The 26,182-nt window shown below is 38.6% G+C and overlaps 1 protein-coding gene across 2 annotated transcripts in view; it reads right to left on the bottom strand.

The window, feature by feature from the left end:
• Window positions 1-286: 286 nt before the first annotated feature.
• The window catches only part of MSR1 (macrophage scavenger receptor 1), an 80,730-nt gene continuing 54,834 nt past the window's right edge, over window positions 287-26,182 (bottom strand). For both annotated transcript variants that reach the window (XM_029935184.1, XM_029935188.1), the window contains 2 exons: window positions 12,670-12,858; window positions 287-509 (listed from right to left, as the gene is read on the bottom strand). In XM_029935184.1, the coding sequence (XP_029791044.1) occupies window positions 376-509; window positions 12,670-12,858 (323 nt within the window). In that variant the 3' untranslated portion in view covers window positions 287-375. The remainder of the gene's footprint in view (window positions 510-12,669; window positions 12,859-26,182) is intronic.

The raw sequence follows: 26,182 nt of genomic DNA, 5'->3' as shown, positions 1-26,182 counted from the left end.
GCTGTCAGCATGGAGCCTGACGTGGGGCTTGAACTCACAAACCATGAGATCATTACCTGAGCTGAAGTTGGATACCTAACCAACTGAGCCACCCAGGCACTCATAGAAGACTTAAACTTTAATATATTCCTTTCAATGTATGTCATTATATTAGAAATCCTATTTAAAAACCTAAAGAAGTTAAAATGGCTCAAATATAGACATTTAGGAGGTATGACAGGGTTTTCAACAGGTTTAACCAGTGATTTTAAAATGTTCCTTTTCTTTAGACAAGATTCCTAATCTCTTAAATATTCACTGGACTGATTTTAATGGAGCAAAATAAGAAAGCCATTTTGCAACAATGGTTTCATAAATGTGAAAGAAAATGATCCATTATAGAGTACAAGTGACCCCTGCATCTTCCGAGTGTGAACAGACTCTCACACCCCACTGTTTAATTTTACATTGCTCGATAGATGATTCTCTCCCAAAACAAAACACTTCATTCAGCCAAATTGGACCAGTACCTGCAGAAACCAGATACAAATGCATTAGTAAATATGGTTTAGGGTTTATGCCTGAATGGGACAAAAACATTAATTTACACACTAACTTAAGACAAAGGTGCTGATTATTATCTATACACAAGGGCTGTGGTGCTTTCTATTTGGATTCAAAATTAATCTCCTGCCCCAGAAAACCTGATGTTCTGTCAATGTATAAACTAGTAAAGTACAAAATAATAAGAACTATACCAAAATAACAAGAACTATATCACAGCTCTGTGAAAGCATAGATTAAAGAATGATTGGCTTTCAAAGATTTGTTTTATATTTAGAAATAAGAAAGGGAATAAACTTTACTAATCATAGCTGTGTGCCATAACCCGAGGTTCTAAGGGTATCGGTGTGAGGCATTTTCTCTGAAACATTAAGATATACCGGAGTTCTTTTCTTAGCTTCTGGTGTATTGCCATTTACATGCCCCTGGCTTACCAAATATATTATCTGTTTTTAATTAAACTAAGTCTAATTCAATCACCAAAGGGCTTACAAACTATCCTGCAAAAAGACCATAGGTTGTTATTTGTAAGCACAGGCAAACAACAATGAAATGACAAAACTAATGCTCTCTTTATCTTGAACGCTTCCCCAGACACATTAGAAGGGTAAACGGCCATGAGCAGGAGGCTCCCTGGAAGATACTGAACCAACTAAATACACAGACTTAACTGCCACTTTCAGGGGAAGGACATTATTCTATCAGTGAATACGGAAACAATTGCTTTTTGAAAGGAATCCATGGATGCCAAGAGATCATTTGAAAAAATAATGTTTAGAAATGTTTTCCTGCTATTTTCTAAAGAGTTTCTGTGTGGATCACATATAAAAATTCCCCTTTCTTTTGCACATAAGAAATGGAACCTTTGAAAGACTTTTAAATGAAAAAGTTGAGGTTTTGTTAAATATATATAATGCAAACCTCCTGATGCGTTTTTAAGGACATTTCATGGCATCAAGAAACTGATGATTTAGCAGCTAAATTTCAAGAAACCCCTTAGCGAGACTGTTGGGTGTTAAATAAATATCTTAATACTGTTAGCATAATCAATAATACGTTTCTTCAATTCAGATCAATGTGATGTTGAAAGGTTCTCTTTCAGTCACAGAGCTGTATAAAACATAATTTGAAATAACATCAGCTTAGAGACCTTGTGAGTCAGAAAACACAGTGTTAAGTGAAGTAATTTTTTTCAAAGAGGCATCTATAATGGCATTACTCTTGCTGATTTTTCAAATATTCTAGGAGTTCAAAATAAAAGTTAGGTACATGGCTAGGAATGTGCCTAATAATATAGTGGTGTGTGCATATATGAACAAGTTACAAATACTGGGAGTTTTGTAACCACCTAACTTTAAGAAAATAGAGGGTTTCCACATGTAAAAAAGAAGTTATTCCACATAGTAGGGGCAGCAAGACAATGCTGGATGTATTACTACAGTCACTGGGATCCTGGCATGTAAAACACAAAGTACATTAATGAGGGGAGAGGAATCAATGAGAAGCCCATGTAGAAAGCCAGGACCATGCTTTACAATACTCTGAATTGTATACTGTGGGTCTCAAAAAGAAATGATATCATCAGGGCACCTGGGTGACTCAGTGGGTGAAGAGACCAACTCTTGATTTTGGCTCAGGGTCGTGATCTCACAGTTCGTGGGTTCGAGTCCAGCATCGGAATTTGCACATACAGTATGGAGTCTACTGGGGATTCTCTCTCTTTCCTTCTCTCTCTGCCCCTCTCCAACTCATGCTCTTTCTTTTTTTCTCTCTTAAAATAAACTTTTAAAAAATTAAAAAAATAAATGGCATCAACAGAACTACATTTTAGAAATGTATGTCTAACAGAAATGTAGAAGTTGGATTAGAGAAGAAAACGTCTGTAACCCAGAGGGACAGTTAAAAGGATGTGTATGGAGAGATTTTTCTCTGAAGACTCATGTTTTTACTTACTCTCAGAATTAGATAAGAAATTTTTATTTCCGCCTATAAAATAAATTGCGGCATCTACTTAATCTTTGAGTAATTTATGCCTTTACTAGAAAGATCCAAATGGGAGACAAAATTATATCTGGGTTCACATTAGAAGGTAATCCAGAACACTAACTACATCGTTCATTTCATATAGTAGCAATTAACTCATTCAAGTTCAAACAATGTTTCTATTAGAAAAGAAAAGTTTTCCTGGGCTGATCACTTATAAAAGTAGTGACGTGGGAGCTAAAGTATATTGGGAAATGTTTCTAACAGTATTGAGCCTTTCCAACTTGAAATTTTAAGGCAGACGAAAAAGGAAAAAATTAGGGTATAAATATGATCACAAAATCAGAAACCTTGCCGGGAATACTTTTTTGTTCTCAAGTTGCTCTTATGAGGCATCCTTTATGTGTTTGTGAGTGTTTGTATGTGTGAGTGTTTTTGTGCATGTGTGCTTCTTTTTAATTGTATAAAGTCTATATAAACTTTTTGAAAGCCCCAAAGGGATTTCAAAATATATGCAAATACTCACTACTGCAAAAGGTGTGGAGCTCTGGCCATGTTAGCTAGAAGCGAAGCCAAAACAGCAGGACTCCTCTGTGCCGTGTCTATTACATACACAGACGTTTATAAATTGTATAAATAAACGTAACAGCGTGGGTCTGTCATAACTGGAGCCCAAGACAGGGATGGCTCTGTGACAGTCTCTGTTCCAGGGCACCGTGATGCATTTCCTCGTTTTGTGGATTCGGTCACTGAATTTAGATCTCAGCAGTGCAGACCGATTCACAATCCAGGAAAAGAGAATTAAGAATGAGAATCCCCTCAGCTGGCTGGAGCACCAGCAGGACGTCCCCGGGCAGGGGCAGCACAACATGGATATGAGTCAATTCACGTGCTGATAAATCAGGACAAATGTTTGGAAACCTTAGTAACAGAATTCACGAATGTTAGAATACCAAAACTGTAGTAGTAATCGTGACCATTTAAGCCCACGCTGCGAAGAATTTATGATGTGGCTGAAAACATTCAAAGTACTTTTAATCTGTTATCTCACTGAATCCTCAAATAACCTTAAAAAGTTAAGTGCTCTGTCGTGCCATTTTACCATTCAGAGGGAAAATCGGAGAGAGTAAGTAATCGGGCCAAGGTCACGTAGCTAGTTTTCACCCTGTATCTGCCTAGAGCTAGTGCCTTTAAAAAATGATTTCCTGCAATCCCCTGCGTCGTTAGGTTCAGTCCTTCAGCAGATCTGTTTTGCATGCGTCTGTGAGCAAACAGAATCGAAATCCGTTCCTTCTTGCACTGACTTCCCGGTGCAGGCTTACATTATAGGTAGACGAAGTAACTGAGATCGCGTATGTAATCAGCCTCAGGGTGGATACCTGCATCTAGAACCCCTACCTCCTACTCCGGGGCTTCTTCCACCAAGAACACATGGATATGATAAATATGTTCGGCGATTCAGTATATTATATATAACAAATGGTCTTTAGTGATGTGGAAAAGATTCAGACACAGTGAATGTGTTTTCAGACACAGTGAACATCCTAGGTTTTTTCTACACATGATCTTTAAAATTTACATCTTCTAATAATCCTGTAAAATAATGGCAATTATCTCCATTTCACAGGTAAATCAACTGAGGCTCAGAAAATATGTCTGTGGTTATCAAAATAACAGAGAATATAGCAACATGGCAGAACATGATGACATTTAAGACTTGGTGCTATTCACTGACTCCACAGAAGCCCAAATAGAGTTATAAAAATAATTTTCAAAGATTTATTTTATTTTTATATTAATATATTCAGGACTATTGAGCCTAAGGGGAAAATGTATTTAATATGCATTTTTCCATCTCATTCCAAATTGTAGTTTCTGCATTAAAAATTAATTCAAAGGTAGCATAAAATTGATAAAATTTTACCTTGATATAAACCTCAAAGATTAAAAAAAAATTTATTTTTATTTTTTTACATAATAACTATTACTCAAGGATTTGGGGTGTTGCTGCTGTCATTGTTACTATTTGCCTCTGAACTATCTGTCTAGTGGAAAACTGTGCAGAACGGAGGTGTATAGTTTATTTTCTATTCCCATCTATTTGTCATCCGTCTATCTATTTATCTACCTAACCACATACACATCTACAATCCCCTTACATTTGGGGGCTGGAAAGAGGGCAAATGGACTGATTTTGTGTTTCTAAAAGCAGACAGCTATCACTGAGTTGTCCACGGCTTCTGGAATTTTATGAGTTTGGTTTGTGATGTCTGGGAATATGTCTGACCAATGACACCATTTCCTCATATCTCTTTTAAAAAATTACAGCTATGGGGGTGCCTGGGTGGCTCAGTCAGTTAAGCATCCGGCTTCAGCTCAGGCCATGATCTCATGGTTCATGGGTTTGAGCCCCGCGTCGGGCTCTGTGCTGACAGCGAGCTCAGAGCCTGGAGCCTGCTTTGGATTCTGTGTCTCCCTCTTTTTCTGACCCTCCCCTGTTCACACTGTCTCTCTCTATGTCTCAAAAATAAATAAAAAGCATTAAAAAATTAAAAAAAATAAAAATAAAAAATTACAGATATGGATATTTATTTCAGTCACTCACTGTTTTTCTGAGGAAAAAAAAAACCCCAGAAAGGTGATCATATCTCATACAGAGAGGGAGTACAGCGATGAGATTTGAGAGTAGCTGCTGAATAGGTACGTGGAGAAGCGAAAACCACTGTAGGTTAAAAGTCTGTATGAATTTTAATTAAATCTATTCATGGCTGGGTGATTCAAATCTGGACTACTTTTAAGCCTTCTAGTTGTGGGGCGCCTGGCTGGCTCAGTTGGTTAAGTGACCAACTTTGGTTCACGTCATGATCTCACAGTCTGTGATTCCAAGCCCCATGTCGGGCTCTGTGCTGACAGCTCAGAGCCTGGAGACTGTTTTGGATTTTTGATTTCCCTGTCTCCCTGCCCTTCTCTTCCTCGTGTTCGGTGTCTCTCTCTTTCAAAAATACATAAACAATAAAAATTAAAAAAAGAAAAAGACTTTCAGTTGGGAAGTCAACAACTTCGAGAAAAAACATTTTTTATGTGTGTGTGGTTTTAAAAATCAAAGGTGGAAATGGAATAGGAATCAGACTTGAGAATGGGTAAACTTAGCCTATAGTTCTAAATTTTAGTTTAGTGGTCCTGAAGACGACATGTATTTTCCCTGTGTTAGCATATATGCAGAGTAAGGAAGTGGAGCTAATACAGCTCTGAGCACCTTGAAAATTCTGTGATTTGAAGATTTTAAAGACGCAAGCTCTTTAGAGATGAGATTCTTAAGGAAAAAGAACCTAGAAGGACATTCTGTCTGGTAGAAGGAAATAGGTTAAGGCACGAATCTTGACTCTTCCCCCACAGCCACCATAACTGTAAATTTGGGCAGCTTTTGTGACAGTTCTGTTGACTTTTCTCTCTCCAAACCAGGGCTATGCCATCTATTCTCACACGCAGTGTGAGCACTAAATTATATAGAATGCACTTGATAAACAATATTATTCCATACTTAGTATTGTCTTTGTTACTGTAAGTAATGAAAGAGATGTGCCAATCAATGGGCTCCAAATCAGGTTCCATAATATCTGGCATCCAAACATCTACATTTTATTTATTTTTTATTTTTATTTTTATTAGAGAGAAAGAGCATGAGTAGGGGAGCGGGGCAGATGGAGATAGAGAAAGAGCATTTTAAGCAGGCTCCATGCTCAGCACAACCATGGCATCATGACCTGAGCCAAGATCAAGAGTCCGATGCCCAACTGGCTGAACCACCAGTGGCCTTAAACATCTACATTTTAAAACTTCCAGGGTACGGGGGGCAGTCTGTAAGAATTTGAGGGCAGACCCACTGATATATTTTATCCTTGAGATTTTATTCACATTCACTGAAGGGTCAGTTCAGAGGTACAGTGATATTTTTGATCTCCTTCAGTTTATGCTTATAATTTGACAAAACGCACTTGGAAAACTGATTATGAACTATGAAAGGGGTACTAAGAAAAAGATGATGTTTGTTTAGAATTTTGTGTAGTTTCTGCTTTCTTGTTTGGAGCGGCAGTGCAGACTCCTGTAAACTTAGATCATGAGCGGGCAGCCCCGGGTCCAGCCCCAACTTCCTGCCTCAGCACGTGGGCTCAGACACACAGGGGACCAATTCCTGGAGCAGCGCCATAGTCGGACAAAGCTCGTCCAAGCCTGCTGCCGGGAGGCCGCTGGGACAGGGGACTGGAAAGCCTGCACAGGCAGAGAAGTGACTCCCTCGTCCTGCCCTGGGCAGGGACCAGGGGCCACTCAGGGCTTCCTTAATTTCCACTGTTTTGTCTACTCAGAAAAAAAGAGAGAGCATTCCCTGTATCCAAAAGGTGCATCCAAATGAAAGAACCTATTTAAAGCAGTGAGCTTTAAGCTTTATTCCTATAAATCATTTTGCTTGCAGCTGCAAAAGCAATTGTTCTTGAAGCTAACAAGGATTATCGTGGGTAAGTCAGGTTTGCTATTTTAAAACCAGAGAGGGGGTGGGGGGAGGGAAAAAGCTATGTCTGGAAAATTGTGTTTTTTCTTTAAAAGGGAAAAAATACAAAGGGTATAAATTTAAACTTTTTTCTTCTTGTTTCAGTTCTGGTAATGTACAATATAGTGTTGATCTGATTCTTCTTATTTCCCTAGAGAATGACAAGTAATTAAAACCTGAATGCATCTCTCTCTTTCTCTCCCCTACCCCCACCCCCACTCATATTTCTAAGTTTCTTTCCCAGTCTCTACCCTGCATTCAGAATTGCCTTTTCTTTTCCTCCTGAGCAAAACTGTAAATTTACGGTGGAGGAGTGGAAACAAGGAGGAGCTGAAACGGCTTCACATAAAAAGGTTGTTTGCCGTGTCTAATCCCAAATCAGCTTACAACGTAAGCCTGGTTCTTAAAATACAACATACAATGAAGCAGATCATGAAATTTATTTCTCAGGTTCTTTTTCTTCAGAACAAATAACCTCGGTTCTATTATGTCTCCCAGCTCAGCTCGCTTTATTATTTTAAAATTCTCATAATCATTGTTCAATTGTTTGGTGCCGAACTGTCCACCGAGAGCTGAAGGAGCAGGGTCTGCCTTGGGAAGAGGCCGGACACGGCTGCCTTCCCCACAGAGGACGTGCCTGCAGTCACGCTTCTGGAGAGTTCAAAGTCACGTTCAACTCTGACCCTGGGACATCACTGATGTCAGAGGCAATATGGTGCTGATCCCTTCGGAGAGGATGGCAGACACCCTCGGAATGATACCGTTGGAGCCATTTCTCATGGTGGTCTCTGCAGCCATATTGAACGATGCTATGAGCCAGGCTTTGTGTTGAGGGCTTTCCGGGTGCCAACTCACGAAAGATTCAGAATAAATATGATGGGGTTGGTTCTCATCTTATTGGGAAAGAAATGGAATCTGAGACAGAAGTAGTTTCACCTCCTTCATATCTCCTTAGTTATAAAATTTTTAGTCTTTCCAATTCACTTCAGTAGGCAGTTAAGAATGTGAAAGAAAAACAAAAATTCTGACACGCCCAGCTGTTTCTTTATAACAACACTCTAGTATCATGGATAGAATCATCAACTGTCATGGAAACACAGCCTCACGAATAATGGACCCTCATCTTAGAGAAGTAGTTGGTTATCTGAAGAAAACATGAGAGAACTGTCTCCAGACCACCAAAGAAATCATTTCACATTAGACTAAACTCTATTGTTTTATTACTTATTTAGATGGAAAACATTTTCTTGCCAGGATTTCAGAATACTTATTTCCATCTTTTCTCAATCCCGAGATACCAGCAGGAATAAGGGCTGTGGGGAAAAGGATACTTCACTTGTGAGACTAGGCCTTAAAGTTAATGCAGGCTTAAGACAGTCATCTCTCACTCTGTGTTTATCACCTGTGTTTGGAACCCAAGGGAAAACAGCTTTGTACACCCTGATTTATATACAGTGGCATTATCAACAACAGCCATATTATGGAGACTCCAAATGTCCATTGACGGACAAATGGATAAAGAAGGTTGTGTGTGTGTGTGTGTGTGTGTGTGTGTGTGTAATATTACTGAGCCATCAAAAAGAATGAAATCTTGCTATGTACACCAATGTGGATGGAACCAGCATGTGGTAAGCAAAGTAACTGAGAGAAAGACAAGTATCACATGATCTCACTCATGTGGAATTTAAGAAACACAACAAATGAACATAGGGGAAGGGATGGAAAGATAAGATAAAAACAGAGAGGGAAGCAAACCTAAGAGACTCTTAAACACAGAGAACAATTGAGGGTTGCTGTCAGGGTGTTGTGTGTGGGTGATGGGGTAGAAGGGGGATGGGCACAAGGAGGGCACCTGTTGTGATGAGCACTGGGTGTTATAGGTAAGTGATGAATCACTAAATTCTACTCCTGAAACCACTACTACACTATATGTTAACAGACTAGAATTTAAATACAAACAACACAACAATGAGAGAAAATAGCTTTTAAAGTCTAAGGCCAGGCTTCATATTCAGTGAAGAAATGAAGCTGGGGAACAACATCTAGTTTGCTTTCCTTCCTCAGATCATATTTTGCTGAACTTTATTAATTTCCCCTGGATTAAGGTACATATGCTACTGCTGTTGCTCTGAATTTGGTTTTCCCTTTATAATAGATGAAAGGTTTACTTTCAAGATATGAGAGATTAATAAACTGCACTACAGGGTTTCTTCTTTTTTTATCATATATGTTGTAAGTTTTTATTTGAGAGAGAGAGTGCACATACAAGCAGGAGAGAAGGACAGAGGAAGAGAGAAAGACAGGGAGAGAGAATCTTAAGCAGGCTCCATGCTCAGTGCGGAGTCTGACCCTAAGATCATGACCTGGACCGAAATCAAGAGTTGGACACTCAACTGACTGAGCCACCTGGGTACCCCATGGGGTGTGGGGTGCGTTTCTTTCTTTCTTAATGTTTTGTTATTTTTTTAAATTTTTTTAATGTTTTTTATTTATTTTTGAGACAGAGAGAGACAGAGCATGAGAGGGGGAGGGGCAGAGAGAGAAGGAGACAGAACCAGAAGCAGGCTCCAGGCTCTGAGCTAGCTGTCAGCACAGAGCCTGACACGGGGCTCGAACCCACGAACGTGAGATCTGTCCTGAGCCGAAGCCGGAGGCTTAACCGACTGAGCCACCCAGGCGCCCCTGTTTTGTTATTTTTGAGAGAGCACAAGTAGGTGAGGAGAGGGAGGAGGATAGAGGATCTGAAGCAGTTCTGTGCTGAAAGCTGTGAGCCTGAGGTGGGGCTTGAACCCACAAACCTTGAAATGGTGACCTGATCTGAAGTCAGATGCTAAACAGACTGAGCCACCTTGGTGCATGAGGCTTGTTTCTTAAAGATACAAAGTTAAATGTCAGCTCTTTGTAGAATATAAGCTATGAAATTACTCATCTTGAGGAAAGGTGAGCTTTTCTCTCTGTTTTAAGATAGTTTCCTCTTTTTGGATCAAGGTCTTTAGCTAGCCCATGTTGATTAAATTATCTGAACAAATGGCAAACCGTATTTCACTTTGTCAACAAAGGCTCATCATAATTATTCAAATAATCCCCATGTTGTTACCCTTACAACTGAAGGATTTTATCCATCTACCCGGTGAGGAAGTCACCATCAATGAAAATTGTATTCCATCTATTACCACCATGGCTGTTCACTTCACAGATGCTAACAGTCATTTGAAATATTTTATACGATTAAGTATTTGAAATAAATGGCCTTTCATGCTATTAGTCTTAGTTTTCACAAAAATAAATTCTCTCCTCATACACTGCTGAAACTCAGACTGGTAGCTCAGTCTTGCTAATTGACTGACTGATTCATTTGACTCTCTAGTGACCAAGAGTTGGGAATTTTTAAATTTTGTTTTCTTCTCTGGAAAAACCAATCATCTGGCTTATTGATACTGAAAACATTTTGCTTTAGGAGGTAAATTTTATAGATGCAAGAATGATTTTAGCCCCATACTTTTCAACCTGGGGGGAAAGTTCCAAAAATGTAGTAGAGATGGAACATATGGAAATTCCAAAGATCTATTTGGTTGTAGAAAACTATGGATCTTTTCTATTTCCTTTTGTTCAAAGCTGTAAGACACAAATTAAAAGCTGGGGCCAGGGGTTGAGCCTAGGTACAGACATTGTCACCATCACTACCCTCTTTGTCTTATCTCGCCTCTTCATGTGAGACTAAAGGATCTTTCTGACCTCTGAAGACTTCGGAACCTGGATTTCTGCTTAAATATATCTCTCTTTTAAAATGATTATTATTTTGAAAGAGAGAGACAGAAAGAGAGAGGGATACAAAGAATCCCAAGCAGGCTCTTAGCCACCTAGGAACCCCCAATTTATCTCTCTTTTTTTGAGAGATAAAAATCTCTTTTTTTCTTTATTTTGACAGAGAGAGAGAGAGAGAGAAAGTGAGCACAAGTGAAGGAGGGATAGAGAGGAGAGAGAGAATCCAAAGCAGGATCCGATTATCAGCACAGAGCCCCATGTGGGGCTCAAGATCATCCACCCATGAGATCATGACCTGAGCCTTCCAAGCACCTCACCTCAATTTTATCTCTTCAATCTGATACAGTAAATTGATTAAGGCAACGGAATAAAGCACGTACTTGTGAACTATTAATAGTATTATTCAGGTGTTTAGCTAATGTTGACACATAGTTATAGCATAACATTACTTAATATCTTTTATGAATTTAAGAAGTTTAATATTGTTCTAGTTTTTTGATATAATGATTTGACACTCTCCCTTATTTTATCACTACATACAAAACAGTATTACCAAATAATCTTATGTCTATAACTTTGTATGAAATTTCTTCTTGCCCATATCTATCTAAAATAATACTTAGAAAATCAAGAAGGCCAATTTTTAAAAACCTTTTTGTCAACATCAACTTCAGAGAAACCAATTACATATTTATCAGATTTGGACCATAGAGTAAAAAATATTGCCTTTAAAAGTCTAATTTATATGCTTAATTTTTCTAATCTCTTTGTTATTTAGATTTGAAGCACTCATATGTTTAATTATGCATAAAGTCTACCTCGGAAGGTACCCATTTAGGAAAAATAAATGAGACAGTAAAAATGTCATGAGTATACATTTAAATACTTTTGTCCTCTGCAAATTTTCTTTCAAGCTCTTTAAAAAAATTTTTTTTAATGTTTATTGATTTTTGAGTGGGGAGTGGGGAGGGACAAAGAATCCAAGGTAGGCTCCAAGCTCCAAGCTGTCAGCACAGAGACTGACACAGGGCTCGAACTCACAAACCTTGAGATCATTACCTGAGCCGAAGTCATATGCTCAACCAAATGAGCCACCCAGGTGCCCTCTTCCTAGCTCTTTAGCACGTTTATAGCGCAGGTTACTGAGTCATCCAGGTAAAAATACACAAATATGTATGCAGCAACAGAATTACTCAATGTTTTATGAACCTCAAGTAGAAGGGAAAGTAACCTTCTCTTCCTTTATTTCTCATCATGTGTCTTAAAGGATGTGGAGAAATCATAAGGAGCAGGTAGGGAGAGCCTATGTAACTGCTTCTTTCTCTTTCATGGCTCCTCGCCGTCCTTTTAGAATACAGGTTCTCCATGAGGGACCGAGGAGAGGTCTCACTGCTGTGGAACACGACCGGGGGGAAAGCGCACAAGCCGGTACGCTGCTCCAGTTCCACAGAAGAGAGAACGTGAGCGAGCACAGAGATTGCTCACGCGCCCACCCTGATCCATAACAGCTTCCCGAGACGGTCTGTAATTCACTTGTCCCTCCTTCCCCTCTTCTACTGTACCAATCACTCGATTTTCCTCTGGTGTTCTCCAACGAACCAAACGAGTCTACACACAATGTAAACATGAAAGATTGCCTGATAGCGTATGCGTTCTATGTTTAATATCAATTTCTTTTCATTTCTCCTTCAAGGAAGGGCTTTGGAACAAACTCCTACATAGGATTTCTCTTCCTATTTTATATGTTCCTACTGCTACTATTTTCTACGTATTTGAGGATGCCTACATTTCTTTAACAAACTATATCTATATATATGTATGTATTTAATTACCTTGTCCAAAGTAAGCTCCCTTATGCACAGCTTGCACACCTTGGTATCCCAAGCTCCTGCAGATGACCTGTCCGCCTCGTAGTTCCCAGTGGTCATCACAAACTGTGCCCCAGTGGCCACTGTGGAAAATCTCCACTCTGCCCTCATGAGGGCCGCTGCCACCAACCAGCCGTACTGTCCTAGCTGGAGCTATAACAGAGACAAGCTGGGATTAATTATCTAGAACGATTGTTTCATAATGCTTAAAAAATTACCACATGTGTTCCCGAAGAAGTTTGCTTAACTGAAATATATATTAAACTTCCTAGCACCACCTGTTGGTAAAGAGTTTAATTGCAAATATTGCTTTGGTCAAAACTGAAGTCAAATCTATTGTTTCAACATTTATGAGTTACATAAACAATTTATATAAGTTACATATATGAGAACACTTCAAAATTGTATTCTAATGACTTTAAAATTCAACATCTACAAGTTTTTTTGGTTTTTAAATGTTTTTATATTTATTTATTTTTGAGAGACAGAGAGCACACGTGAGTGGGGGAGGGGTAGAGAGAGGAGACACAGAATCAAAGCAGGCTCCAGGCTCCCAGTGGTCAGCACAGAGCCTGACACGGGGCTCGAACTCACAAACTGTGAGATCATGACCTGAGCTGAAATAGGACACCCAACCAACTGAGCCACCCAGGTGCCCCAACATCTACAAGTTTAAATATCCTATAGATTTTCATACTACTTAGAAAAAATAATAACAGACTGATTGGTTCTTTTCTTGCCACACTAACACACAACCTGTAACACATAAGCAGTGACTTTCAAAGATGTAGGAAGTTGAGGGGAAGATATTTTATAATATTATAAACATAAAATAGATGACAAAATATCTTATCTTTTACAAGAGAATCAAGATAACTATAGTGACAATATTATTTTGGTTATTCTGAGAAATCACTAAGGCAGTAAACTTTGTGAAGAAATAAACTATGTGTTTAACTATAAAAATAATTTTGTTCTGTGATATTTAATCACATTGCTATATACGATAAACTTTTATAAAATTTTGATCATGTGCACTTTAAATAACTATGAAATGACTCCTTTTTATGAGAGAGAGAGAGAGAGAAAGAGAAAGAATGAATGCCCAGCATGGAGTTCAAGGACACAAGGCTCTATCACAGCTGTGAGACCATGACCTTAGCTGAAATCAAGAGTCAGACACTTACCTGACAGAGCCACCCAGGCTTAGAGACAGATAACTTAGAGACAGATAAAGAAAAGTGTGTAAAAATATAAAAAATGTCACTTGGAGAATCAAAATTTCTCTAAAGAACCTATATTATTCTAGTAAGTTTTCATTTAAAAATAATTTGGGGGGTGCCGGGTGGCTCAGTCGGTTAAGCGTCCGACTTCGGTTCAGGTCAGATCTCACGTTTGTGGGTTCGAGCCCCGTGTCAGGCTCTGTGCTGACAGTTAGCTCAGAGCCTGGAGCCTGCTTCCGGTTCTGTGTCTCCTTCTCTCTCTGCCCCTCCCCCTCTCATGCTCTGTCTCTCTCTCTGTATAAAAAATAAATAAAACATTAAAAAATTTTTAAAAAGTTATTAAAAATAATTTGGCTGAAGAATAGAATGAAAGGTGGAGACAGAAAATACTTAAATAATTTAGCTAATGCCAAATAAAAATAACAATATTCTCTAATAATTATAATAGCCAACCAATAAGTATAGTTCTATTAAAATACATCTTTTTAATAAAGTTTGAGAAACATTACAGTATGAAAAAGCAAGATGTGACTATCAACAAATACATCCTGCTAATGTGAAAAAGGAGAGTTAGGAAATGGATTTAGAAAGCTCAATTAATTGAAGAAATATTCAGTAACATTTTTTTCCTAAATTTTATTGAAACCATAATCCAGTATCAAGTAAAGAATACCAACCATTTTCTATAACAAAACTGAGCCACTCAGAAACATTAAAAAGTTAACATGTTAATATGGGACATTATAATTACAATTATTTTCTTGATTCTTCCAAAACAAAATTCAGTGTTAAATATGGAATTAATGTAATCAGGGCCAAGTGCAGAAGCCATTCCTCACTGAAGAAACATGAATTTAAAATTCTTAAAGGGAAAATAATTTGTTGTTACAGTATTCAAACTTTCAATTACCAAGTAAAATACCCCTGTGACCCAGGCATTCACTATAATTGCTTAAGAAAATGGGTACTAATAATCCAGAAGTGGATTGTTTAATGTTTTAAAATATTAGAGTCATGTAGTATTAAAGTGTACCACCCCAGAGGTTTTGTTTTTACAGAAGTCAAATATACCCAAGCATAATGTAAGTATTACGATGCTGTGACAAAACACATCCTATTCAAACAGTTGATGATATGAGCTTAATAATCTTAGTCCCCAAATAGGTATATAAAGTGTTCTGCTGTGGATTCTTTACCATGCACCCCTCCCAAAATGTCATTAAGAAGCCTTGTTTATTGTGGGGTTGTGGTTCTCAACATTAGTATCCGTCTTAGCCTGTTCAGGCTCTATGACAAAACATCATAGACTGGGTGGCTCAACCAATAAACATTGTATTTCTCACAGTTCTGGAGCCTGGAAGTCCAAGACCAAGGTGGTGACAGATCTGGTGGGGGGTAGGGCCAGCTTTGTTGGCCTGTAGACAGGGTTACTCATTTCTTGAGTAAGAGTAGGGGGGCTATTTCCTTGTTGAAGGTGAGTTTTGAGCACAGACAGTAAGTCTAGTCCATAAAAGACATTTTCAAAATCTTGATATATTTATGTAATATTATGCAATATATTTAGAAGTGTGTTCCTTTTTCTACCTGTGACTGTAGAGTATAACTGAAATGAAAAACCCAAGAATCAGATAACCTGGATTTTAGTTCTGCCTCTCACACAGCTTCCGCGACCTTATTAAAGCATTTAACTACCTAACACCAAAGTATTCAGCAAACCAAAAATATCTACCACCTTGCCTATGCAGAAAGAGCTTGCCAACCCCTGGTATAATTGAAAACACAATCCATAGACTAGAATGACAGGGGACTTCAGTAGGGGTACTTTTGCTAAGTGGTCCTGGAACAAAGAAGATCATGGCCCATCTCTGCTTTCCTTTCCAGCCTTGTTATTTGAGAAGACTCCATCCCTGTCCTTGCTCTTTTTATTTCAGTTATGTAACTGCTCACATTTCCCAAATATTTCTTGCTCTCCCTTATTTCTGAGGCTCTGATCCCTGTTGGAAATGCTCCCTCAATTCCTCACACCCTCCCTCCCCCCCGGCCCCACCATCCAGTTCTTCCTCACCCCCTACCCCCAATCCCAGGGTTTGGATAGGTTTCCATCGTGCAGCTTCTGCAGCACTACTGACCCACCAAAGCACGATAAACCAGTTTATTTTCCCCACTAAACAGAGATCTTTCAGTTATCACTTCAGCACCTGCCAGAACACAGGGTTTCACTTAAGAGGCACCTGAGCAAGAGTTATGGCGTGAGTGAGTGAGCGAGCGAGCCACGGTGAGCTCTTCCTGATGCGCAAAGTGTATTCCTGAGTGGATGGAGTTAGTGAATGCTTAAAATATCAAACAACAGAAGACAGAGAATTCAGATTTCACAAGTCTCTAGAGGGACTATTAATTCCTGTGTGTAGAAGCAGTAAGGGAAGACGCCGGTTTACTGGAGATAAATGAGTCCCATAATGGGAAGAAGCCATGTGAGCCCCCCAGGTGGGAGGGGGGTCAGAAGCCTGACACATCCTAAAACCCAGTTTTGTAGGTTCAAAGGATTTATTTCTTAGTGGCAGACTAATGTTAAACAGAATCTTGGAACTAAATGTCAGTTCAATTTGCAGTGAGAAATGTAATTGCCTCAAAAACTGAAATATTTGTATCTACTTGACAAGGCCATTTTCTCTCCGTGGGCAATCTGCACAGGAAGTCAAACTGCAATTGGTGAATTATTACTTTAATTAATTTATTAATTTACAATGAGACACAGCAGTGAGATTTTGCCTCTGGGACTGGCCAACACTGTTTGGTTAATACATTTTTCTTTATATATGTTAATACATTCCATCAGGTTAGGTGATTTGACACATCTCTGCTCTGATTCATTTTCGCTTAACTTTCTCCGGGCAATCTTACTATTCTTATCTCCCAGTTCCGAAGGGAAGGGAATAGTACTGATAACTTCTACACATTCTTAAAGGTCTGTATATAAAATAAAAACAATATATAAAATATTTATTATACTAATGGCTTACTCATTATTTCTATGACCATAAGATACCAAAAGAAAAATATGTCATAGGCAGATAACTTACCAAAAATTTTATAATGTAATGTGAAGAAATAATTCCAAATATAATAAAAGTTAATGACTTGGGAGGTTATTTTTGTTTTGTTTATTGTAGGCTTATTTTGAAAGGAGGAAATAAAACATACATATAATAAATACCTTACAACAAAAAGTTGATTATTATATATACATTAAATGGAGCATTTTAGAGGCATAAGCATAACTTTCAAAAGAGCATGTTGAAATGGAAAAATAAAGACGATAATAGTAAGTATTACATAAAAAGGCTGGAAGGAAGTACCCAAGGATATCACAGTAATTTTCTATATGGGGCAAGAAATTGAACATATAAGTTTTTTCTTGTTTTCTGTCCTTACTGCTGTAAAAGGTCAATGACTCAAAGCTGAAATTCGTAAAATTGAGAGGAAAGAACAAGCTCAGAATGAGAGAGAGATAAGGTCATTCACGGAAATAACACACAAAATACTGTCTTCTGTTTGTGCATAATACATACGTAACAAATGTTTGAAACCAGAAATGAAAAGAGACATATAGATTCCAAGATGAGAATTCACCCTGGAAAAGCTAGGGATGCTGCCATAAAGAGGGCCTCATCTGTATTAGTTAACATTCTGTTTCTTGAAAAACAAATGCCTGCAGTCAGTATGGTAAAATGCCAACATCTCTAAAGTCCAGGTGGTATGTACATGACTACTTGGCAACTGTTTGTTATAAAAGTTCATCCTTTTCTTCCTTATATTTGAAATATATTTTATATAAAAAAGGGAACACATTGACAGCCGTGTTGATGGAGCGTTGAGTGAGCCCTAAATAGGTTATAAAAGTGCTCCAGTGCAAGTCTTAAAGGTTTCAAAAAAGATATTCTAACTCTACTAGGGTCTATGAGATAGGAAAAATTCTAATTTGAAGAGAGAGATCAGGAAGGAAGTAAACTCTGGGGACTTCTTTGCACGTATCCATCACCACTGCTTTCGGAGAAGTCAAGAACAGAGGTTAAAAATAACTCTTAAGGAGTTTAGTTATCTCAACTATTACCGTATTGTTTACCTCATGGTCATGTTTTCTTTATTCATATCACTTATTAGAATTAGGATTTAGGGTTAAATGTATCACAGCAGTAATTATTATGTTTAATTCCAAATGTAGTAAGTTAAAAAAAAAATTCTGATTGCAGTTTGACCTAGAAGTCCCCGCAATGTGGCCAAATTTCTCCAGAAAGGGAAGTGATGTTTTCCTTTTGATAATTAGCTTAATGAGATAGTTAGCTATGAAAGGCACAACCTGGATATCAGATGTATGGAGAGACAGAGTTAAACTTCTCTGGAAAATTACTGTAACAGATTTTGAATCTTACTCTGGGAGTTGAAGGAGACAAAGGTTTTGGAAGTCCCGTGACAGAGCAGAGGACAAAGTGGATGGAGAGGGTCTCTGTGGAGAAGGGCGGTGCACTGTAGTCCGATGGCAGCAGAGAGATCAAGAACATCCATGGAAGAAAATGTGGTGTCTAAGCTGGCTGGGAATTTCAAGACAATGAAGTGTGAGGCTCCCCTTTACACTGTAGACAGTTCTGCTTGCACTTTCCTATTATAACTAAACCTTCAGTAAAATCCTCTTAGACCCCCAGGTAGAGCTAGATGTAGTGCTTACAGGGGAATGAGTGGTGTGGAGAGAAAGAATAGTACATAGGTTATAGTCTCCTAAACCAACCATAATAATGATCACAGTCATGTGGCTTAAAAGAAGAAATTTATTTCCTCACAGTTTTGGAGTCCAGAAGTCAGAAATTAAGACGTCCACAAAAGCACGCTCATTCTGAAGGTCCTACAGAGAAATCCTTCCTTGCATTTTCCTAGCTTCTAGTGGTTCCTGGCAATTCTGAATGTTCCTTGGCTTGTAACTGTGTCGCTCCAATCTTTGCCTCTGTCTTCTTCCTGGGTCTGTGTGTCTCACTCATAAAGACACCAGTCATTTGATTTAGGGCCCACCTGGATCCAATATGACCTCATCTTAACTTACTTATACCTGCAAAGGTCCTACATCCAAGTAAGGTCACATTCTGAGGTTTCATGTGGATGTGAAATTTCACATTCTTAATGCCAGTATCACAGAGGTGGCAGGAAAGATACCTGGAGGAATGTAACTTCTGCATTTTCATCAAACTACTAAAAAAAATTTTAATGTTTATTCATTTTTGAGAGACAGAGAGCATTGGCAGGGGAGGGGCAGAAAGAGAGGGAGACACAGAATCTGAAGCAGGCTCCAGGCTCTGAGCTGTCAGCACAGAACCCAACACAGGGCTCGTACCCATGAACTGTGAGATCATAACCAGAGCCAAAGTCGGTCGCTTAACAGACTGAGTCACCCAGGTGCCCCTCGTCAAACTATTTTAGATAGGAGGCACCCAAATTACCTTAGAACATGAGATTGGTGTTCAACTTTGTTTTAATATTAAAGAACTAACCCCCCCAGATGTGAGGACTGCAGAATAGGTGGATAGTAGGTATTTTGACTACACTAGAAATTCCCTGGAAATTAGTTAGCAAACTCCACCATGATTATACTGAACACTCATAGTTCAACCGCTGAACAACTAAAATAAAGATTGAGGATCTGTTTCTTCAAAATACATGATACCAAACTCCCATAGCATTCACTAATTCTACCTTAATTATAAGTAGGAGTGAATTACTTCAATGTACGAAAATTAAAAAGTAGCAGAAGGCTATTATTTCCTATATTTAATTTGTCAGGTTTTGAGCTGAATCGTCAGAGAAAGCTTTAAAAGAATCTTGCTGGAGGAAGTGGTAAGTATTTAAGATGAAAGAACTTTGAGTTTAAAAGGAGTATCTCCCTCGTTGTGCAGATCCCCACAAGGACATGAAGGTTAAGGATACGTTGATGATGGGGAGGGGGGCGGCGGGCAAACAAAATGGAAAGGTCAAGTAAGACAAGAAAAGCAAGTGTGGTTGGGAGTGTAAGTTTTCTGCAGAGTATCCTGGTCTCTAAAATTGCTCCTACCACGGGATTTCCAAAGTGCCAATTAAACAGACGTGTCTGTGTTTCAAAGACCATATTGTTTTTTCAAGGGACTGTAACTATATATAAGGATATTTATGATCATTTTAGACCAATGTTGTTATTATTTAATATTTTTTTCTAAGTGAGCCTTAGTTTCCAGAGTTGCTAAGGAGAACTGCAATCAAATTATAAAGGGGCATTTTACTTCCCTATTTTTAGACTATTTACAATTTTGCTCCTCACTTAAAACCATAGGGCATAAAAATAAGCCATCCATTAAGATATGGAACAGAGCTAATTTAGAAAACTCACATCACAAAATAACATAAATTACATTATCATTCTTTCAGATTTCTGAAAATATAGGCATAAAGGTACTTGTGTCCCTCTTTACAATCTGTTAAGTCATAGACAAGTGATTTAGCCTCTGTGAGCCTTTGACTATTTATAAAATAAATAAAATAACACATACCTCCTACAATTGAGGTTTCAAATATGACAGTAAAAATGTACTTTAAACAGTAAAGTACTAAAAGGCAGTGATAGAATTATTCATTATATTTCATTCTGGAAGTTATTCTTGGAAACTATGAAATCATAGACTGTGGGGATTTTGAGTTGTGGACTTTGTGGAGAAAAATGTCTTAAATTTGGCCCAAGAAAGATTAATCTATCCAGCTATTGGCAGGGCTGACAACTCAGTAGAGATTCTTTGACTTTTTATGAAGAGAAAATTATTTTCTAAAATAACTGAGTGTTTGCCCCTTGAATTGGATCAGGAGGTAAATTAAAAAACAATATACATTCTCCTTGTCATTGTGTGCTATATTTTGCTTAGGCTCCTAACTGTTCAGAGCTCCAGGGGGCTTTCATGACTGACTGGCCGGGATCAGTAGAAAATAGTGTAGACAGTCTCCATTACCTCTGCATTTGATAGCAGAAGCCATGATTTGTGTCCAAAAGCTGTGTCCACAGATATTTAAGGGCAGATCACTTGCTGCCTCAAATATTCAACAAAAAAGCTGTTTCTCTCTCCTCCAGGACTCACTGTCTCCATTGCTTCCATTTGCTTAGCTTAAATTCTGCCTGGCTTGGTGTGATCACAATACATACTCTTAGAAACAAGAAAAAGAAGCATGGGATAGCAAATTTTGTTTGGATAATAACAGAAAGAAAAGCAGAAAAGAAAAGCTGTAAAATGCGGGTCCTTAGATACTTTGAGGTACTAAATGCTTTATTTCAAAAGTGAGGGTTCCAGTGCTTAGTCACCAGAGGTGGGGGTGGGGGAGGGGGTCTGTATCATGAAACAGGAAGTTTCTCTAGCTGAGAAGTCAGGATGCAAACTTCCTGTATGACTTTGGACAAATTATTTTGCCTGTTTTCATTTTATTTAATTTCTTCATTTGTTATGGCATTTTTTGTAATTACCTTCTAGGACTTTCGTGAGAACCGGCTTCGTTTGTGAATGTACTTTGAAGAGGTTTGCAAAAGAAACTGAAGATGCACTATAATGTGAAAGAATTTTAAATGAGATGAACCAAGATTCACATTCCACCATATATAAACTAGCTGTGTGATTTTGCACAGGTTAATGAACTGTTCTAAATCCTCATGGGGAAAGTAGCAGAGTGATAGTTTCCCGTGAGGGGTAAGTGAGTTAGGTACATACAAAGTGCTCTCTGTAGAGCCCCTGGTCCAGAAGGCTCACTCTTTCTATTACAGGTATTGTTACAAATATTATTTCTTTTTAAACATTTTTAATGTTTTATTTTTTTATTTTTGAGAGAGAGAGAGAGAGAGAGAGGGAGGGAGGGAGGGAGGGTCAGAGAGAAAGGGAGACACAGAATCAGAAACAGGCTCCAGGCTCTGAGCTGTCAGCACAGAGCCCAACGTAGGGCTTGAACCCACAAACCGTGAGATCATGATCTGAGCTGAAGTTGGCCGCTTCACTGACTGAGCCACCCAGGTTCTCCACAAGTACTATTATTCCTTAAAAATTCAGATTTCTGGCCCAAGGACTGGGGATCAGTGATGGTACCACAAACGTACCATGTGTTAAAGAGACTTTCAACTATACTGTGCTTCACAATTCCAAAGAAAGCTTCTGAAAATCATGAAGAGCAGCCCACAACCCAAATCCCTGAAATAAAAATTTCTGTAGCTTGAGTCCAGCCATCCATAAATGATAAAAGCCTTAGAGATCATGCCAATGCTGACCATAGTCTGAGAACAAATGTTAGAACAATAAAAGAATTTTTTTTGCATCATGGAAGAATTGACCTAATATTGCTGTCCAATAAGCACTTAAAAATATTATTAAATATTATTTAATAGCACAGTTAGGTTGATCCATTTTTTGGGGGCCTTGATCCTTGCACTCCAAGATTCTGAAAGGATGATCCTGCCCAACCCATCACTTGGATTTGATCCTTTAGAGACTACAGGGCTTAGTCAAGGGAAAACTCAGTATCCAAGAAGAGACAACAAGAGTTCTTCTGAAGGAAAAAAAGTGGCATTCTTTCTCAGACATGGATAAATGTGAAGATTCTATGGCATGCAAGAATCCAGTGGACTATGAATGGATATGAGAGAGAGGGGGGGCGGAGAGAGAGAGAGGGAGAAAATGAGAGAGATACTGAATCTAAATGACTTAGTTTGAACTCCTGAACCACACCAAGCCTGAAGCAAAACCATCTCTTAGAATTCTTGGTTATGTGAATCAGTAGATTCTGTTTCTTGATTAAGCAGGTTTCCATTATTTTCTACTTAAAAAATTCTTACAAATACATAAATGGTGATTATTTGAGAATAAATATTAGAAATGGCTTCCCAGATCATTTTTTCTCATAATCTAATCACCATTGGTTACTGTCTAAACTGAATTCATCTGGCAAATCTTTATTGTTTCATGAAAACCATAATGTAAAAGAACTTTCCTGAAATGTGAGAACAAAACATTGACAAGACACAAAAGTGAAGTTGATTTCATAACTACAAAAACAGTAGAATGTCTCACATTTACTTACTACACAGATTAGGCCTTGAGAACTGATGGACAGAAAGACACAGCGGAGACACGTGAGGCAGATCTTCCTCTATCAGTTCCAGCCTTGCCCACGAAAATTTAGACACGAGACTGCCCACAGACACATCAATTCTTGACACTCTCCTGTTATAGGCTGAATTAGATCCACCCTAAATACATCTGTGGAAGTCCTAACATCCATGTGACTATATTTAGAGATAGGGCCTCCAGGGGGATAGTTAAGGTTAATTGAAGCCATATAGGTGGGGACTAATCCAACAGGACCAGTGTCCCAAGGTCACTTTGATCTTGGACTTCCAGGGTTCAGAACTATGAGGGAATAGATCTGGGTTAGGTCCCCCTGTCTGCGGTACTCTGTTCTGGCAACCCTAGCAGAATAATACACGTCTCTTTTCTCTCTCTCTCTCTCTCTCTTTTTGTGTTTTTGATTAGCTACAAATTAAATGAAAAATAGAGTACCTCAATGAATATAAATTTGAGAATACAGCTTTTTCTTTAATTCATAAATTAGAACTAAGCAGCCATCCCTGTTATGTCATGATCTGAACACTGTAAAAACCTCTCTTTAACAAAAATAATCACTGTGCCACTGAAATGCCTACTTTAAAGGGTTAAAAGATTCTTATTAAAAAGAAAAACACAAAAAACTGCAAAGGTGCACCTGGGTGGCTCCGTCAGATAAGTGGCCAACTTCAGTCCAGGTCATGATCTCGCAGTTCATGGGTTTGAGCCACTCATTGGGCTCTGTGCTGACAGCTCAGAGCCTGGAGCCTGTTTCAGATTCTGTATCTCCCTCTCTCTCTGTCTCTTCCCCATTCATTCTCTCTCTCTCAAAAATAAATAAAACATTAAAATATTTTAAAAACTTGGAAAAGTATTTATTAAGGGATTGTTTTAATACAGTAATAATTATTCATTGGGCTACTTTCTGTAATATAGTACATTTTCTTTTGGCATAGACATAGTATTTCTAGGTGCAGGTGATATAGGAAGTAACAGAATATAACGAGACTATAGCAGGAGAGAGTTTGGCATGAAAGATTCTTTTGGAATAGAACAGATAATCATTTTGTAGGGAATAAATGAATTATGCTATAAGTCACGTGGAGTTTTTGCAAAAATATTGTGCACAGAAACTGAATATTTGTGTTCAGGTGAAGCAATTTACCTTTCAGCATTTCTAGGATATGAAAAATCAGAATTACACAGAACATCATTAGGAAGAAGGGTGGCTTTCATTTGGCTAAATAATTCATATTAAGATTCCTTTAAATAGTTCTTGGTAATGAGCATCTGAAAAGCAGCTGGGATTCAGGGGTTCCATTTTGCAGAGAGGGGTTAGCAGAGTGTGAGTCATACAGGGAAGCAGGGAATGGAAATGACTGGACCACCCCAGGGAAGGTCGAGTCTGTAGGTTAAGCCGTAATGGGAGATATTTCTTGGACACTTTACGTGCCACAAGCAACTGTGTTGTTCTAGGGAGTTGGGTTTCCAGTTTCCCATGGCAGGAAAGTGCATTTCCAGAGAAGCCAGGGTGTGAGGGAGCAAGTACTGGCTCTGAACCCATTACTCGGACGGTGCTTTCATTGGAACAAAGGAAACCATCTTGCGTTGGTGTGAGATGGAAGTGACTGCAGAGTGGGAAGCCAGCACCCAGTTCTCTGAAGAGGCGCAAGCAATCCGTTTGGTCTTCTGAGGTTGTGGACGATGGGAAGGGCTGTGCCCACGTGCACTCAGGCATGTAACTGGATGAATTTCAAATTTTGCTGGTGCAAAAAGACCTCAGTGGTGTTGTATCTGTTTTCTTTCCTTCTGATTGGCTCTGGTAGGAGTTGGGCTGTGTTGAGTCAGCTTGGAAGAGGGACTCAACAGGCCACATGCTGATTGCTGGGTCCATTCCTGAGCTAAATCTCTATTTCAATTTACATGACGTATTAGCGATTTCCACTATTCGTGAACACATTCATTGCATTAACGGAGCATTACACATTTGGACAACCACTCGCGGACTCACATAAGGCTGTAAAAACCACACGCTGCTGAGAATGAGCAGCACTTAGCTTACGTTCCTGGAGCCCCGTGGCTCCAGAATACCGTGCTCTGCTCGATCCTGATGGGCGGTGCTGAGAGGAGTATAGTAAGGAGTTAAAAAGAGAGAGACAGTCACAGAAGGGGAACATAAAGCAGCCACGTTATATTAAAAAATGTTAAAAGTGAGCCAGTTACTGAAATGAAGACAGAATATTAACAGGTAGTTCCTTCCCTTCCTGCCTGTAAGTAAAGAACTCATTACCAACAACACAAACTTCACAGGTATTCCGGGGAGGCTACAGATGGGGCAGAACCGGAGGCAGCTGAAGGAGTATGTGAAGGTTAGAAACATAAACAATCAAGATTAACTGAGAATGCTTTTTTTAAAAATTTGAAATAATGGAAGTCATACACTATGAATCTTCATCTGTTTCGTGTCTCTAAATTATTAGGTTCATTCTGGAAAACCAAATTGCTTATTAAAAATCTTTCTTTTCCTTTTCTCCACACCCTCCATGCTACGCTTTTGTGGCATTTATATTCAAACACAGATAAAACTAGTAACTGGGTGTTGAATGGAGTCATGGGTACAAAAAGGGCTTTGGGCTTCTGCCCTTCTGTTTACCAGCAGTGAGCTTCAGTTTCCAACCTACAAAATGGGAATAATCAGAGTACCTACCTCAAAGGCTCTTCTAGGGATTAAACAAGATAATGCATCAAAAGCCCCTGGTGCACATCCAGTGTTGTCTAAATGTTCACCGTGATAATTATTTAGTGTCTGGAGGAGAAACTTTTACTTTGGTCAACTGAATGCTTTGAGAAAGACAAGAATTCACTTGAGTTTATGTGAAGTCCTCAGTAGAAATCAATTGGAAGACAAACTGATATTTCATACCATTGCATGAGTTATAAAATAAGACAGTCTAAATTCACATTTTAATTATAGTCTCACTGGGCGAGAATAAAGCACACTAAAAAAATACTGACCAGTGAACATTGGTAATTGGTATGTTTAGGACAAAGCCTCAAAGTGTTTAATTGTATAGTTGGAATTATTTTTCCTTGAATTAAACACATGTCCAA

Source organism: Suricata suricatta, chromosome 1, assembly GCF_006229205.1.
Source record: "Suricata suricatta isolate VVHF042 chromosome 1, meerkat_22Aug2017_6uvM2_HiC, whole genome shotgun sequence".
In the NCBI taxonomy this organism is placed as follows: domain Eukaryota; kingdom Metazoa; phylum Chordata; class Mammalia; order Carnivora; family Herpestidae; genus Suricata; species Suricata suricatta.
This window is presented reverse-complemented; position numbering and strand designations above follow the sequence as displayed.